Source organism: Chiroxiphia lanceolata, chromosome 1, assembly GCF_009829145.1.
Source record: "Chiroxiphia lanceolata isolate bChiLan1 chromosome 1, bChiLan1.pri, whole genome shotgun sequence".
Taxonomy (NCBI): Eukaryota; Metazoa; Chordata; class Aves; order Passeriformes; family Pipridae; genus Chiroxiphia; species Chiroxiphia lanceolata.
This window is the reverse complement of record NC_045637.1, coordinates 48580746-48597766: the sequence shown is the minus strand read 5'-3', so window position 1 is coordinate 48597766 and position 17021 is coordinate 48580746. Positions and strand designations below refer to the sequence as shown.

The following is a 17021-nucleotide window of genomic DNA, read 5'->3' as shown; positions in this document are numbered from 1 at the left end:
GACAGATTTGCTCATTGTTCTTGAGTATACTGTCATTCATTTATGATCATTGCCCCGTGGAAATTGCCTCTTTATTGAAAACTGAATATATTTTGAAATGCTTATGACTGGTTATACCTTCTAAATTATAGCAGTAATGAGGCCAGCTGCAAAACTAAATATTATTTCAGCATGTCATGTCTTATACCATGCTTGCGCAGCAAGAAGGGCATGGGCTGAGAAGGTAGCAAGTGCCAGTACACAACAATCCAGCCTTGTTTCCTTTGCTAAAAAGCCGAGATTTTAAAAAAAAAGCCCTCTGTCTTTCTTCCAGAGCATCAGAGGAAGAGAGAAACAATTCAGTGGCACCTCCTTCCAGGAACAGCTGGAGCAAAGAACAGATGAGGCAGTATAGCATAAACTGTAGCCACTCTGTTCAGGCTGCACAGTGCTTGCTTACTTCATTGCACATTTTGGATGTGGAGGAGGAGGAGGGAGAGACATCGGATGCTCTTTTGAAGTACTGTAGTGACAGCATCCTTTAGCTTTGCTTTCTCTGAATCTTTGGATTGCTGATGTCTGTCCCTGGGCCAGATGTCCCAACTGGTTTATATTCTGCAAACGTTACTGAATAGTTAACAAAAAGAAACAGATAATTACAGGGAACCATGGGCACATCTGAAATTTGACTGGAGAAATCGTGGCAGGAGTGGGACAGTAGGATGGATGAGCAGGCAGGAAGAACTGTTCCATGTGAGAGGAGCACAGAGTGGAGCTGCTGCTGCTTCTCCACCTCTGCTCTGACTCACAGGCACTACGGCCAGTGAGGAAATCAGCAGGCACAGCTGTGTTTTGTGGAGGCTGCCAGCTCCTGTTGCACTGTAGTCAGTGCAGAAGAGCTGTACTCTATCAATGCTGGCAGATAACTGCAGGAGCAGATCCATTATAAAAACCTGTGTGAAAAACAATTCCTGAAGTCACAGCTAAACTCTATGTACTTGCCCAGGGTGGATGGGGCAGCATCACCCCTCACCAATGAGGTGCAAGCAGTGTACTCTAGACTGTGTCCCTCACTTGCCCACCCTCCATGCAGAGGTCAAACTACAACAGCAAGAACCCTTCTCAAATCTCCAAACCATGTTTTTAAGTGGTTGTACTAATACAAATGGAGGTCTGGGGATTGCAGGGAGGAGAGCCATAGAAGTATACACAGGAGGATGAAGTTTGAGGTGTCTCTTGGAATACATTTCCCAAATCTGCCTCCCCAGCACCTGGGCAGCTGCCAGCTCACTGGAGTGAAGCTGACAGGAGGCTTTTGAAGGGAGTTGTACTCGGAGCAGCGTAGAGACTGCTGCTGCTGAATGACAGGTTTTTCTCCCTGAAGTTTCAGAAGGCCAATCTGATGGTACTTGCTGAGGCTGAGAAGGAAGGACACCATGTGCCGGGGGAATTACTTTCTTTAGTCTTCTCTGTTATAATGAAGAGAAGTAAAATGTATAAAGCAGAGACTGCTATGGGGAGACAAAAAAGTCATGTACAGATCTAATAACTAGAATTTTCTGTCCTCAAAATTTTGTCCCTATCTTGAGTCTGATGGAAACCTAATGTTTTAGCTTCAAGTGCTTTTATACAAGGGAAAGGGGGAGAACCAAAACTAAATTGATAGAGGTTTTGAGATGGATTATCTCCTGCTGGAGTCACTGAGAGGCAAGTACTTTTGTTGATCTGGGACATAAATTCTCTCCAGATCTGACGACATTAAGATTGTCAGCATCTTTGCTAGTGACATGAATGCAGGCACAGTTTTACCTGTTTTCATGGCCAAGAGTAGGGGAATGGAGTGGACCAGAGCTTGCTTTTCTAGACCAGCAGAGTAGCTGTGAGAGCAGACATAGCCAGGTGAAAGCAATGTAAGGAAAGCTACACTGCAAGTCAGGAGCTGAAGGAGGTGCTGAGCATCTTGCCTGCTGGCATCCCTTGGTCCCCAGCATCTCTTGGTGTTACATCCCAAAGTCATCAAACCCTACACAGGGTTTAGTGGCTAAGAGGAGTGATGTAATGATGCAGGTTGTCCTGCACCTGTGAGAGCACTTGTAACAGTGTTATTACCTCTGTTCTTAAATTAAGAAACATGCACAGAGAAATTATCATTATAGGCTGATCTGCAGAGGCAGGTAGCACCTACAGGATCCAGCAACACAGAAAACGTTGTCTGAATGTTTGGCTTTGATGATGTCTTTATGACATACAAAGCCACTGTGTGATGCACAGGTTAGAAGCAAGGCAGTTCCAGTGCTAATGCTCATACTGCAGGTTTGGTTTGTGCTGTTGCTATTCCTTTTTTCAATGTATTGGAAACCTTCATGGCTAAAGGGTATTCATGATATGAATTTTTATGCTGAACAAAAATCTTGGTAACCTGTGCAGCAAGCATGCTGTTACCACACAGAGATTTTTGCAGTAATGTTTACAAACAAAACACGTGCATGAGGAGATGCAGCAGTGACTACTGAACATGTTTTTACCATTGTGGAGAGATACTTGTGCTTTAAAAAAATTGTTTCTCCTCTCCTTTTTCGCCATTCACCGATGTTATACAATGGATCATGTTGACACCCCAATATTCTTTAGTAATACTTGCAAATTTGAAGAATCATATGTAATGTTATGCTAATACTATTCTTCAAGTTCTTCTTTCTTCTTTAAATATAATATTGCAGAAGATGAAAGAGCTACTTTATGAACGGTATTGAAACCAGATTTCTGGCTCAGCATCCACTTCATATCTTCCTTGCTGCAGATGAGAATTAACCCCCATCTAGTTCTGCAGATGGGCAGAAAATTGGAGGTAGTGACCTCCCATTTTTATCAGAGGTACACCTTGTGCATCCCCTGAACTGCTGTGGCACACACCTCCTTTGTCAGAGGTTGGTTGTCACAGTGGAAGCTCACAGCAAGTGGAGTTGAGCCTTAATACTGTTCCTCTTCCAGGACAGGGGAAGATGCCTCAGGTGAACAGCAAGTAGCTGCCCCATCATCACACACACACTGAGCACAGGCATATATACACCCGCATGCTGACCTGCTCGGGGCCCTCAGAGGGGATTTGTGTCACGGCAAACCAAAGAGTGAAGCTGTTTGCCGATGGATTAAACAAGACTTGAAGGAATTATTCATTTTGAAATGGGCTCCAGATGGTTTGAGGTGAATTGGATTTCAGCCCTTTGAGACAGGAGCTGGGGATCAGACACAGCAGATATTAGCCTTTTAGCCATTAGGCAGGTCATGCTCCGGGCACTCAAGTCCCTAAAGAGGAACTGTTACGACCAGACTCTCCAGGAAGGTGTCTGCAGGTTTCTGCCCACCCCACTCACCAACATGGTCTGTGCAAGGGCACTCACACAAGGACGCTCACACAAGGACTCACCATGTGACCCCAGACAGAATGGAGAAGGACCAGGTTCAGCTTTGCCTCCAGGTAGCTACCCTGGAAAAGACATATATCCTGGGCAGGGAAGAAGGCAACCCATTCTCCATTACTTGCCTCATCTTGAAGCTTCTCTAGGCACCATTTCTTCATCAACTTCCAAGGAGATGGTACAAGTCTGGCAATTCTCACAGATGTTGTCAGAATTGCTCCCTGTGGCCTGCAGGACATGGTGGCCTGCAAAAATGCTCTGCATATGAGAGAACAGTCCAATTCTCATTAGTATTTTAAGGTGCCTAAACAATTTCAAAAAAAAAAAAAAGGTGATAGAAATGTCACTATCACTGTCAGAGGTGTTTTATCAAGGAGGAAGAAGGTACCGAGTTGTCTTTCCCCCCCAAGAATGTCAATGGCAAAAGCATTCACAGGTTGAAATCGTACCTATTCTGATGATATTTTTTGTGATGTAAGAACATTTTAAGAGCTTCCACGTTCCTGTGAAGTCCTGTCCAGAAGAAGAATCTGGAGGACCTGGGGGGGAGGAGGAGAGCTGGTGGTGTCACCCAAATGCAACATTGCAGCATGGTTAGTCTTACATTGAACTCTCAGCTGCCAGGCTCGCAGTGACTGATGGCAGGGCTGGAGGTGGTGAGCTACAGGACAGAAAACTCAGAGCATCAGGTAGTGCACATCCTTATAAAAATGGCCAATGCACCTCATCTTTTATTCTTCATGGCACTGAATTCTTTAAGGAGTTAGAAACGTATCTGCAGCAGGCATAGCTGCTGAATATTGCTGCCTTGACAAAAATATAGGTATTCTATCTGACAAAACTTGCCTCCAGCTATGGGAAATAATGCAGTATGAGTAATCAGATGGATTGAAGCCCAGGAAGCAGACCATTCTTCTGAAGGAAAGTAGCAAGTCGTTAGATAGAAAGAATTTGTATCCTTCTCAAAAATGCTACTAACTAGCTTCATCCAGTTTCTAAATATAAGTCACTGCTGAATTTAACTTTGAATTTAACTGAGTGCTGGCCAGAACAATAATGAGTTCAATGATGCCAGGAGTGAGAGGTTTTCAATACTGTCACTTCAGATAACATCTAACCACAATGATCAGTTATTTCATAGACCTGGCATTTCCAACAGCCTTCTTTACCTAAACTGTGCAACCTTTGTTCATCTTTAGTGTTAAACTGGGTACGAAAGTCGTATGCAAAATGAGGCAAAAAAAAGAAACATTTAGGTGAGGTTGTCTTGCACCCCTGACACACCCCTGCCATCAGCTATTTGGCAGGTCAGTGAGTGTGGGAAACAGGGCAATATTTACAGGAGAAATCAGAGCATCTAAATTGCCATATGGATAGTAGCAATAAGCAGACAGCAGACAGACATACTCTGTTATGTCCTTCAGATTTGTTACCAAGTTCCTTGCCGTTCTTCCCCAACAGATTTTGTATGTGAGGCAGTTTTGATTAAGTCATCTTTAGTTCTTTTCCTGAGCATTTATCATTCTTTAGTCCTATCATTCTTTTAGCCTTCTCACGAATTGAACAAAAAAAGAAAACCAAGCATGTATTAGCTTTACAGAAAGACACAGATATCTGAGGGCTTTTTTCCCTCAATGGGACATTTCAAAACTAATCATCTCATGTATGAATTTTATAGAGCCACCATTGCTCATTCTTTTGAATTGCCCTGTTCCCTTTAATTGAAGTTAATCAATGAATCTTCCTAATACTTTTACTCTGTGTTGGGCAAAACATCATGAAAAGAGGTGTGCTGACATCTAAATATCTTTGGAGAGAGAAAAAGGAAACTGGCCCATTATGGCCATCTTTCCAGGAACTTTTCTACACCCCCACCCTCTAAATTGCAGCTGGAGTTGTTCTGGCAACACTAATGGCATTAGGCTCTGAAAGCTCTTGATCAGTTATAGCAGGCAGTTTCAGGCAGTGGGAAATCTGCTGCTGGTTAGACTGGCAGTGCATCTTTTCCAGAGCTGTCATTTCCCTTGTCCCTGTGACAGATGAGAACAGTATCTTTTCTTGGTGTCTCCTGAACTGCTTTTGCTTTTAGAATAAATATTAAGAGTCAGGAATCACTAAACATAAAATATAGGTACAGAAGGCTGACATCTCTAAATAACAATTATCAGATTCCTTTTTTCAGTAAGCAGAAGGCTTTTTCATGTATCTAGAAATCTATTTAATATTTCATGGACTCCTAAATTATTCACAGGTTAGAGTGCTCAACTGTTACTGTCATTTAAAGAGCAAGTGCCCAGCAGGAGTCTTGCATGAGACTTTGTAGATCACGTCAAAGCATAACATTTGGTTCATAAAAGAAATGTTATACTTCCAAAGGTAACAGCATCCAATTTATATTCTGTTAATCCTAGCCTGGCTAGTAAAAGACCTGATGAGATTTCTTGTTTTGATCCTTATCTATTTGCTCAGTAAAACTTTTCACCATCCGACAACAAATCTGGGATCCCAAGTCACCTGGTGTTCTTCCAAGAAAATCTTTGAACTCTGTTAGAGTGAGAAACTTTTTGTTTTTTCCTTTTTAAGGAAAGTACCCAGTCTGACCACTTATGAGACTCTCCGTCAGTCACACTACCAAGTCCAGAGACTTTAATTGCTGGGACTGAAGCCCCTTCACAACGGGCAGCTCCAGTGAGCTGACAGGTGTCCCACTTCACTCCCTAAACTCACCACATGCACACTCAGTCAGACCACAATTCCCTACCGGTTCAACCCCAGATTTCCCTTAGCAGAGCCTGAGATGTCTCATTCCATAAAGCCATTTACTCATGGCTCAGTAACACAGAAACAGCTCAAGCTGGTGCCACCGAGGAGCACCCTCAACAAAGGAACCTCAGAGTCTCCCTGAGCAAAAGTCTCGCTCTACCTCCTCTTCAGCTCCTTCCCCCTTCTCTGTGTCCATCCACCTCGCTGTCTTCATCTCCTTTGTTATCCAAAAGGTCAGCAATTCCTGGCTCCTGCTGTGTCTCCCAATGTCCACTCACCTACCTGGCATCACCCATCTTCATGCCCTTTGTTGTCACAAAGGTTGGCTGTTCATGGCCTCTTGTCTTGGGCTCCCACCTCGAGTCAGTCTGCATTTCAATCTGCATCTCAGTCTCAGCTACCTGGACCAGATGTATTCCTCAACATTCTGCAGTCCTGAATAACTAAAATAATATGCTTAATTTCAAGTGTAATTTATAACACTGCTCAGCTTTCTGGAAATGGTATGCATGAATAGAATATCTAGAGCTTGACATTGATGTAAATCAGAGTAACTCCCTAAACTTTGACAGCAACTGGGATCTAGTTTTTTGCCTCCTAAAGAAATGTTATCCCCAATCCTCTCATTTCCTCAAGCTTTCCCTGCTCAAATAAAGTGAAGGTAGTAAAAGTTCCCATGATTTATTTTTGCTTTTCTGTGTCTGCTTGAATCCCTTGAAAAGTTTGTTAAAAAGCACTTTTGGAAATAAAACAGGAAAATCAAAACTGAGGAAGAGGAGGAAGGAAGTTTTCTTCCCTTTAAAATCTCTTTGGCAAGGACCATCTTTCCTACTATACATTTTCTAAGCACCGTTTACTACTGTATTTTGGTTTGTGCAATTCCTCAGTCCCATCAGTAATCTAAATAACTTAAACACAGTGAAAGCTTGACTGGTTTTTATACGAAGTGCCTGTCTTCCATATGCTCCTCCCTTTCGGGGCCCCTCGGCTGGGTGCCATGCGAGTGCATGTGTCCTGAAGAACTTGGTGGCGGTGTCTGGCCACACTGGTGTGGTGGTTGTACCCAAACAACCATCCCAACTCATCCCTAGGCACGACTTGCCATTTGGAGAGGGCTAAGTGAAGTCATCCCCCAGGTCTTTCCTAGCTGTTGCTCTTGGGATTTTGGGGGTGTGGGGAGGAAGAAGTTGTGCTGGAGCTCTACCCAACAGCAGGGTGGCAACCCTGGGGCTTGCTCTCCCAGCAAGAGCTTTGCTGAGGGGTCCGTGAACTCTTTTGTCTTTAATAGGAGGGAGAAAAAAATCAAGGCCTGTCCTGCAAAAACTTGGCTAGCTTGCTGTTGATCACATGATAGGGAACTCAAAAAGGATACAGTAAAATAGCATAGGAATTCCATATTAGATGTTCACCGAGGTCTTTTATGAGTGAGAGGAGGATGTGTATAAGTCAGGATGAGCCTTTCCATTTTTGTGCTCATAAGAAACTGCACATTGTTTGGTGCTGATTTTCCTCAGGACAGGAAGTTTAATTCTCTGTTTTATGGACACATTTCTCTCCAAAGAGTAATATTTTATTACTCCATTTTATAACACAAGCAATCATATACTACCTAGAAATATAGAGCATATGTGGAGGAGGGGAAGACTCCAAGTAACCTTTGCAAAACACCTAGAATGAGGGAGAATGACTGCAATGTTGTTCACAAGATCCTGAGAGTCTTCTTTAGAAACATCAGAAGTATACAGAAACGGAGGCATTAGTGTCCATCTATCTTCAGCTGATGTCGAGGAATGATCCCCATGTGTGCTCGCACATGTCAGCTGACCCTGCTCCTTGCTTCCAGAGCACTGATTTCTTTTCAGTCCCCAGAACTGCTCTTTAATTTTTAAAGCTGTTGTGCTGACTCTTCAAAGGTTGATGGATTTCCATTTGATGAATTACAAAGTTATCTATAATTGCATGGAAAAATTTCTCTGTGACTTGTTTTCAAACTTGTAACAGCATTATTTCTTGCTCTGTGTCTGTAAGGTCTTGAATGGAAGGAAACTAAACTGTCCTGCTTTCAGGTTATTCAGATACTTGTTTTCATTTTTGGGTTCAGGGGCTTCTTCAGGTTGTGCATTTGTTTCACAGATAACACCTGCTGAAATGGTTACTATTTGGCATTTATCTCTATGAGAAATAGTTCTCTTAAGCACTTTCTGAGCAAGAACAGAGAGGCTAATACTGTGACTCTCACAGAGGGTTATTTTTATATAATTATTTGTCCAGCCCCTCAGTAACATGATATCAGGAAACGAGAATGATAATATGACACTAAGCTAAGTGAACTCTAATGAAGAAACTGTGTTGGGATACAGTCTTTTCCTTTGTTCCTGAAGCATGTTTTCCAGCACACAGACGTGTTGGATTTTTCCAGCAGTAGGGTATGTGATTTACTGGGGACTCAGGATTGCCATGTTTCAGAGAAATAAAATGTGTGGTAGGTTGGAAAGACAAGGAAAGACAGTGTGTAGAGACACAGCAGGAGATAGCCCAGCCCTGCAACTGGATGAAGAGCCTGCAGGATTTCTCCCTGCCTCAGCTCTCCGGCACAGATTTTTAAGCACGTAGTTGGACCTCAGCGGAAATCAGCCAGGAAAATATTGCAAGATAAATAGTCTGGAGTTGTACGCAGCTGCCATTTGTGGAGCACAAATTTGCTCAGTCTTTTTTACCTCAGCTCGCATTTTAATCATGAGACTAAAGCATGGGATACAGCCTGCTTGTCTCAGGCATCTCATTTATGTTCAAGTGTAAGATGCTGGGTGGGTTCGTCCCTTTAAAGTAGATCCCCAAGTTTCCATCCCAGGGTGATGGAAAAGCGGGTTTCTCCTGACAGCCTCCACCAGGAGGGTTTTGGGCACTCTCCTGTGCTTGGAGGAGCAGGAATCCCTCCCGGAGGCTTTCATAGAGGCTTTCACAGGAAATTACCTTTGTCTCATGTAGGGGAGCAAGGTATGTGGTCTGGGAGCATCTGTCTGCTGGATACATGGCAGTTAAATGTTCAGTTAAATGTTCAAGCTGGATTGTTGTATCTCACTGGAAGTGTTTATGACTTCCAGTTCCTTCCCAGTGACAGGTTCTGTCAGAGGTGCCTAATGATGGGGAACCTTGCTCTGCACCCTAAGTGGGGTATGAGCTGCAACCTGGAACAAAGTGGGGGTTTTCTCTATAATATGTTTTAGACAACACGAGTGTGTTTATAGGAAAAGTTGTCTGGTCTGTGCTTTGCGTTGGCATGTTTGGATTAATGCTGCACCTTATTTCAGCACTGGGTAGTGGAAGGTGAACCAGGCGTGTGTATTAAGAGGTATTTCTGCTCTTGTTTCTGTTTCCCAGGGATATGAAGCTGGATGGTGGACGCCAGTGCCATTCTACTGGAGTGTGTCTGAAAGAGATAATTGGTCTTGAAGGTGTGGAGCTTGGAGCAGATGGGAAGGTGAGGATGTTTCAGTTCCTACTCCCTTTAATTTTATGTTATAAGGGAAAAAATGGCTTAACTAATAATGAGCAGAAATATAAACTATAACTAGCAGTGTAACACAGTAGTTAAAGTGCAGTATGTGCAACTGTAAATAAGCTTAGCAAAAATTCATGAGGACTGCCCAAACTGTCAATGCAAACAACTCTGCATCCTTGAAGAAATTTGCCTCTGGCAACATCTAAATCTCCAAAGCATTACTGAATTACACAGCCTTCCCCTGGCTCTAGCAGGAGGTATCACTGCAAAGTATATTGTCAGGAGTTTGAAAATAATTTCTGGTAAGAGTTGTAAACTGTAATTCTGTTTGCTTTCAATTGTATTTAATAAAATTTTGCTTAACAATATGTTTTTCCAAAGAGCAGGAAAATAGTAGCACAAATCTGATGAGTCTTTCAAAATCCAAGAGTTCATTCACTTGCATAGAATAAGCAATTATGAATCTTTAGGGGAGTGATCCATTTTAAAGAAATATGTAGTGGAGAGACAGTTTTAATCATAAAAGAAAACATTTCTTACTGAAAGCCTGATTTACTTTCTACAGTTCAGTTTACCCAGTCTGCTGTCATATATGCATTTAAAGGTCCTAGGTCAATGCTGCTACACATGGTGTGCTCACCTAACCAGGTGTCAGGCCAGACCACAGGCTGTAAATTCTTGAGGGCAATCTGTCTGCTTATAAATAAATGAAAGCTCACGTTTTATTTGATACCTGTTCTGACCTCCTCATAAACCAGTCTAGAGTCTGAGACTCATTTTTTTTTCTTCAATACAATGTTATTTTTGGAAAATAAGCGGACAAGAAGCAAGGCATAGCCTATTCCTGGCCAAGGGTACAAGCAGAGAATCAGTGCACTCTAAAAATAATTTTGTCACAAGTCACTCATTCACACTTAGTCCATGTTTGGGGGTAGTAAATGATCTCCTACAACCATTACTGTGAACTAGAGCTCACTTGTTACACCAATAAGATTCTACTAGATGAAGTCCTAAAGAAGAAAAATAGCAGAGAAAGTGCTTAAGTTAACAACCTTCAAGTGGTCTGCTTCTGGCAGCTGTGTGCTGAGGGACCCGTATAGATGATGATAGTTAGTAAAGAAGCTGCTGAAATCTGCTACAGAGAAGGCCCACTGAAAAAAACCTGACCAAATTGACATATTTTTAAATCTGACCCTTGAGTAGGATTTTGTAAATCCAGTGTATTAGAGCTTGTGTGTGTGTGTTTGTTTTGCTGAAGAATTAATGCCTTTGCAAAAGCATTTTTTTGCATGGATAAACTGACTGCACTGAAGCAAATGTAGGTGACTGGTGTTTATTCATCTGTGCCTAACTACTAAATCCAGAAAATCCTCCATTAATTTGGCTTCTCTTTCTTCCAATTGGAATGCACCGAAGGCATCCCACTGCAGCCGAGCTGGGCTGAAAGTAATTATCTGTCCGTTCTGACTTTTTTTTAGACGGTTTCTTATACACAGTTCCTATTTCCCACCAATGCTCTGGGAACTCGGAGAAACACGATAGATTCCACCTCATCTTTCTCCCAATTTCGCAATGCAAGCCATCGTAGCCTTTCTTTGGCAAGAGCTAACAGCACCCAGGGGAGCATTGATGCAGGTAACTTCTCAAGAAGCTTGTTTTAATATCTGTGGGTACTCTGATGATAGGCAGTTATTGTGAAGGATGGGCATGTGTCTTAGTACCAGTTTTAGCTTAAATTAAGCAAAATATAGTCTCGTGTTGTGGGTGGAACACAGTTCATTCCGTATGTGTTTAGCAAAGCTTGCTTATGGGTGATGGAAAGTTAAGTAAACAAGCGTGTTGGTCGTATTGACAGCCCCTGATGGCACTCAGTGTGCCTCCTCCTGTCATCACTGTCGTTTGTTCCTCCTGCATCAGGCTTATTGTTACCTTCCTTTGCTATGGAAAATTTACAGTGGCAACACAGTAGTCATAAGCTGAAGGTGTAAATTCCACTCGTGACCTTTATTAGGCTGGAATGGGTTGTGTTTACAAAACTGGACACAAAACATAAGCCAAAGCACTATATGCTTAAGATATTTTGGCATGATAAATGAAACAAATCAAGACATTTGCATAAACAGATGAAAACTTGTTGCCAGGAATAAAAGTCATGATGGAGCTTCATATAATTTTGCAGTTCTCTAAGGCCTAAGTTCACATTTACCAGGTAATTCAAAAGCTGCACGCCCTCTACATCTTTGCAAATTACATTAGCATAGAAATACTTAGAGTTTTCAGGATTTAGAGCAATTTTTCATCTCTGTCAAAAATCTTGAACAAAGACAGTATTGTGCAATATCTGTAAACTTGTTTACCACTTCTGTTAAGTCTAGAGATTTCTTGATGTAATGAATTCCTTTCTTATGTTTACTGTTGTTTTATAGGTAGTGACCTGGGAGACTTTGTTGAATATGACCCAAACCTTTTAGATGATCCCCAATGGCCATGTGGCAAACATAAGCGGGTTTTAATATTTCCTTCCTATATGGTAAGTGATCTAGTGTAGCACAGATAAATTTTGGTAACAAAACTTTGAAGGTTGAGGTTGCATTTGGCTGTATTTTAAGAAGATTATTATTATTTTTAATCTAGTAATAGCAGCTGTTTGGAATGCTTTGTTCTAAATGACAGTTACTTACCAGGACATGTTAAAACAAACTCGTGGAGGTATTACAAAAGTAAACGCTTTTATTACCACTGTATTTCATAAACGCTTTAGATGAAAGGCTTGTTCAAACAATGCGTTCATTCTCTCACATTCAGAGGAACATTTATACTTCCTCGAATTGGCTTCTATTACAAAATAGGAGGATGCCCATTGGGGTTTCTCTGAAGTCATGAAGCTGCGCTGTGTTTTGATGCTTATCATTCACTCCTCCGAACAGCTTTTTTTTCCCAGGTATTAATTTCACCATGGGATAGTCCTTCCTTTAATTCCAGCAATTACGAGTAGAACCTGTATATTTCTCACTATATTCAAACCCTTAACAATACAGGCACATAACTGTTTCTTGCTCTGTGCTCTAACTCAGTGTTTTCTGTGGTGAGACACTTCTGTAGCCTTTTCTTGGTTGCACCACACCTGTAGACTTCGGTGTGCTATTTTGGCAGGACTGCTGCAAGATGCAGTGTAGTCATACACATGTGGCCATGTATCTGTCTGGATTATCCAGAGTAGTAGTAGGCAGTAGAGAAAAGATTCTTGTTTTTTTCCCTGAAGCACTGACCTAGTACTCTTATCTACATACAAATTTGGTTTGAAACACCGACATCTAAAGTGTTGTCCATGTTCTTGCTTAACTTGGAGCAGAAGATATTATTTAAAAAACTACTAATGTATGTAAAGATACAGTCTTTCTATGTTCTCATCTGCCCTCCACCCTGGGGGTAATTTTGCTCTTGAGTGCTCCTTCTTCAAAATGAATTTTAAGTGTTTCATGTAGATTGAAGATTATCACTGTGCTAGCAGGAGTGTTCAGCCTGTTGTACACAGAGGCTTAATTGAGCTCCAAGGTTGTGTTTATGCTAGATTTTCAAATGGGAAGTCCAGAATGTCCTCTGCTTACTTTCAGCCAGTTTTCCTTTAAGGGTTGGCAAGTTATTTTTTGCCTGGCAGCCCACAAAGTGACAACCTTTTATGGCAGCTACATCTGTGTGGGAAAATATTTGTCAGGTTTTGATATGGTTACTGTCATACACAGGGAACTGTCTACCCTCAAAGAGAAAGACATTGTTAGCCAACATCCAAAGTGAACATAGCTCTAGCAGTCATGGTTGTGTTTCTGACCTTCCTCAAGCTGCTAATGTGCACCAGGCAGTATGAGTCCTGTAGGATCACCTGGGATCTTTGATCCCTTTTCAACTTGGTGTCGTGATGGAGGTGGTTGGGTGAGTCAAAATAGGGCAGCCAGGATAGCATCCTGCAGGGGAGGTCTCCGCCCAGAAGTGGTTGTTCAATACCCTTCTTCTCCATTTGCTGGTTGACTACAGCATTTTGAGGTCTATATTTGTATTTTTATTGCAAAATGGAGGTGACAGGGAATTGTCATTGTGACAGAGGTATGATTAAATACTTTAAAGGTGAAAAATGGACTTCAAGGGCAATTGTTAAAATCAATGTCATCATTTCTCTAGAATATATGTGCATTGACAGAGATCTCCCTGCTTTTTCTTTTTCTCTTGGTGTTAATTACTGCTGTGTCTGGAAAAATGTCTTATTTGACATTCTGGGGAGGGGGCGTTGCCTGAATTTGCCTTCCAGACATCACTTCTTCAGCACTGCCTGAGGGCCGGTGCACTCCCATCTCCCTCTCTGAAGGCAGGCACTAATCTAAAAAAGGGCTGAAGGACATTAAGTGAGGTGTTTCTTTTGTTAGTGGGAATCACAGGAATGTACCAAGAGCTCTCTTGTTCTAGGATTTCACCTACCTGTGGTTAAAGCAGCGTAGCTGTGATGCCACATAGGAGCTTTGCAAGAAGATAAAAAGTGGGTAGTTGTTCCTCAGTGTTGACCTGAAAGATTTCCCTAGCAGCTGGTGTTTTCTTCAGCCAAAAAAAGGGAGAAAAGGTAGTGCAGGAGTGTCCTGGGAGCTTGCAGGTAAATAGGATTTTTCAACTCAGGTAAGGAGGACTTGTGCATAGAGCTGGCGAATATAAGGCCATATTGGCTACGTAGGAGACTTTACTCACATCCATTTTAGACTTTCCTGACTCAACTGGCATTCCCTCCCCCTGCAGTTCACATCAGTGTTAGCAGCAATTTCAAGTCATTTTCTTCCCCAAATATAAAAATCGGCGTATGCTGCAATTAAAGCAAATTGCAGTCTGGGGCCATCGAGAAGCCTGTGGTTTTTTCCTGACCATGCACAGCCATTGTGGTAGTGACAGACCTCAGCCAAATGACCACAGAGCTGTAGAGCTGCTGAAAAGAGACCGAGAGCAGCCGCTGGTCCCGAGCGGAACACAGCTATAATTACTGCCTCTCTCAAGGCCCAGAGCAGCTGAGGGCGTCTCTGATGTCAGCACCCAACATTTTGTTGTGTGTGGAGAGCTGCAGCTTGTAATTAAAGTTTTGTTACTTGGCCAGGATTTAGCATTAATGCATGACAGCTGCAAGCTTGTAGATACTCCCCTCACCCCTCCTTATGGATGTCAGAGCAATTAATGGGGGGAAGGTGTGCGAGAGGAGTGGATGCTGGGCTGCAGCACTGACTGCGGGATAGAGCTACGTGCACTGATACTACTCCCCTGAGCCTGGCTCGTGCTTTGCAGGCCAGGATTTCTCCACTGGGAAAGCTCTGTTGAGGTTTGTGTGAATGCTGCATCAGTAAACACTGCAGGCTTTATCCTGAGGCATAAGATGGACAAAATGTGTGGTCCGGTGTGGATTTTACTCAGAAATTTGTGCAACTGGCATTCGATGTGCTCCATTTTTGTGGAGCCCGAGTTTATCATCACTGATATTGACTTTATAGTCTTTTAATTTGAATTAGTCCTGACTTGCAGATGAGCTTTAACTGCAAGTCCTCAGCTGTTTTAAAGGAGGAGCTGAGCTTTCTCCTTGAAGACAGCTGTGGGGAAGAAGAAGTGCTTACAGTTTGGTCTTTTTTTTTTTTTTTTTTGTAGTGAAATTCCTGGCTAGAAAATGTATACACTTCCCTGTTGCACTTCTAAAAGTATTACCCACAAATTGCCTGTCAGGGGACAATTCTAAAAGTATTCTTCATTTCCCAACACAAACTCTACAGCTTCTATTAATTGTATTAGTTGTATTTAAACTCTGGTGTTCACTGGAGATATTATTTAATTTTGTGTTGTCTTTGTAGGAGAGTCTGTAATGTCTACCACAATATAAATAGTAAGAGGTAGAAAAAATTTCACTGGGGGGGGGGAGGGAAGCATCATGTCCCGGTTAACAGATGTCTTCCTGGCTGATACTGCTAAAACAGGAATTCTTTCAGATCCTTAAATCTCTCTAGAATAGGAACTTTATCTACCAGACAGAGCAGTAATTTCTTTCCTAGAATATCATGTTGACTAGGAAACGTACAGAATGATCAATGTCTCCCTAGTCTCCCTGCATTCTTTCCAGCAGAAACTCCTCCTGTGCAGAAGTAGAAAACTCACTGTCAACAGCCATGAGGCTGACTCTGCAGTCCTGCTTTTGTTGGTAACACAGAAACACAGAAGCATGTCAACTGGCCACTGTGCACTGCAAAACTTGCAGCAAAAGAAGAAAAGCCCAGATGAGTTGTACCTTGACTTTGAGTGATCCTTCTGTAATAACATCCCTGAAATATCCATCTATCTGTGCCCATGGGATAGATGTGGAACTAGGTTTGCATAGTGAACTATAATGTCAGTATATTGTTTTAATTATATAAAAATAAATTGACATCTCTACACCACTAATAAAAAAAGCATGTCACAGAAATCTGCAGTGCTGTCTGTCAGTCTGCATTTGCTAGGTACTGCACTAGCATCAAGCACAGCCGGGCTGCGTTATTAAATATTAGTCCTCCAGTGTGATTTTAAAATTAGAACTGCTTGCTGTCCTGGCCATTTGGTGTAACAAAAGCCCTGCATGATGACATAATGCATTTGGTCTCTCACTCCCCCATTCTGTCTTTCACGAGGAGCATCAAGGTCAGGAGGACTCCACTACTCTACCAATGTCCTTTGGTGCTGTCACCCTATTCTTCGAGCCACTTCCGTAGCTGTAAATTAAGTATCTCCAGACTGCTTTTTTATCAGCTGCTGACCTTGTACCCAAAAGTCTCAGGGAGCAGAGTATTGCAGTGGTGGTAGATAATAATATTTAAACCCTGTGCTCTATGCATTTGATGCTGTATTTGTCTGAGACTCCAATAAACAACTATTTTGTAACAATGACACACTGTATTAATTGAGAGTAATTCCAGTGTGTTAACAGTATAAAATAAACTGGCATCCTTTCATGTACTTAATTTCAAAGAGGCAGTTTTGAGATTATTTGCTTTGTGAAATTTGAAATCTTTCAGTTTAAGATCCTTGAATGTTAATAACTTTCTAACAACAGAAACATCTTATTTTAGTCTATCTTTTAATATAATAAGCAGTCTGTCCCATTTTCCATCACAGTTTTAAGCCGCTGCTCTATGAGGATTTCCCATATTTATGCATCTTCAGCAATAAGTATATGAATTAGGTTACTGGCAGTTAATAGGTACGTAGCTGGTCATCTATGGTGTTCGTTAAGGTAGCCAGGCATTGCACAGTCATTGACTTCTTTTCACTTCTTGTTTGGCTGAGAAGTTACCACTGACCTACCAAAAGTC

General features: G+C 42.0%; 1 protein-coding gene across 1 annotated transcript in view; it reads left to right on the top strand.

Annotated features, from left to right (window-relative positions):
- The window catches only part of CABLES1 (Cdk5 and Abl enzyme substrate 1), a 73354-nt gene that overhangs the window by 46220 nt on the left and 10113 nt on the right, over nucleotides 1–17021 (top strand). Inside the window, 3 exon segments of the mRNA XM_032680258.1 lie at nucleotides 9543–9642; nucleotides 11142–11298; nucleotides 12090–12193. Of these exon segments, the coding sequence (XP_032536149.1) occupies nucleotides 9543–9642; nucleotides 11142–11298; nucleotides 12090–12193 (361 nt within the window).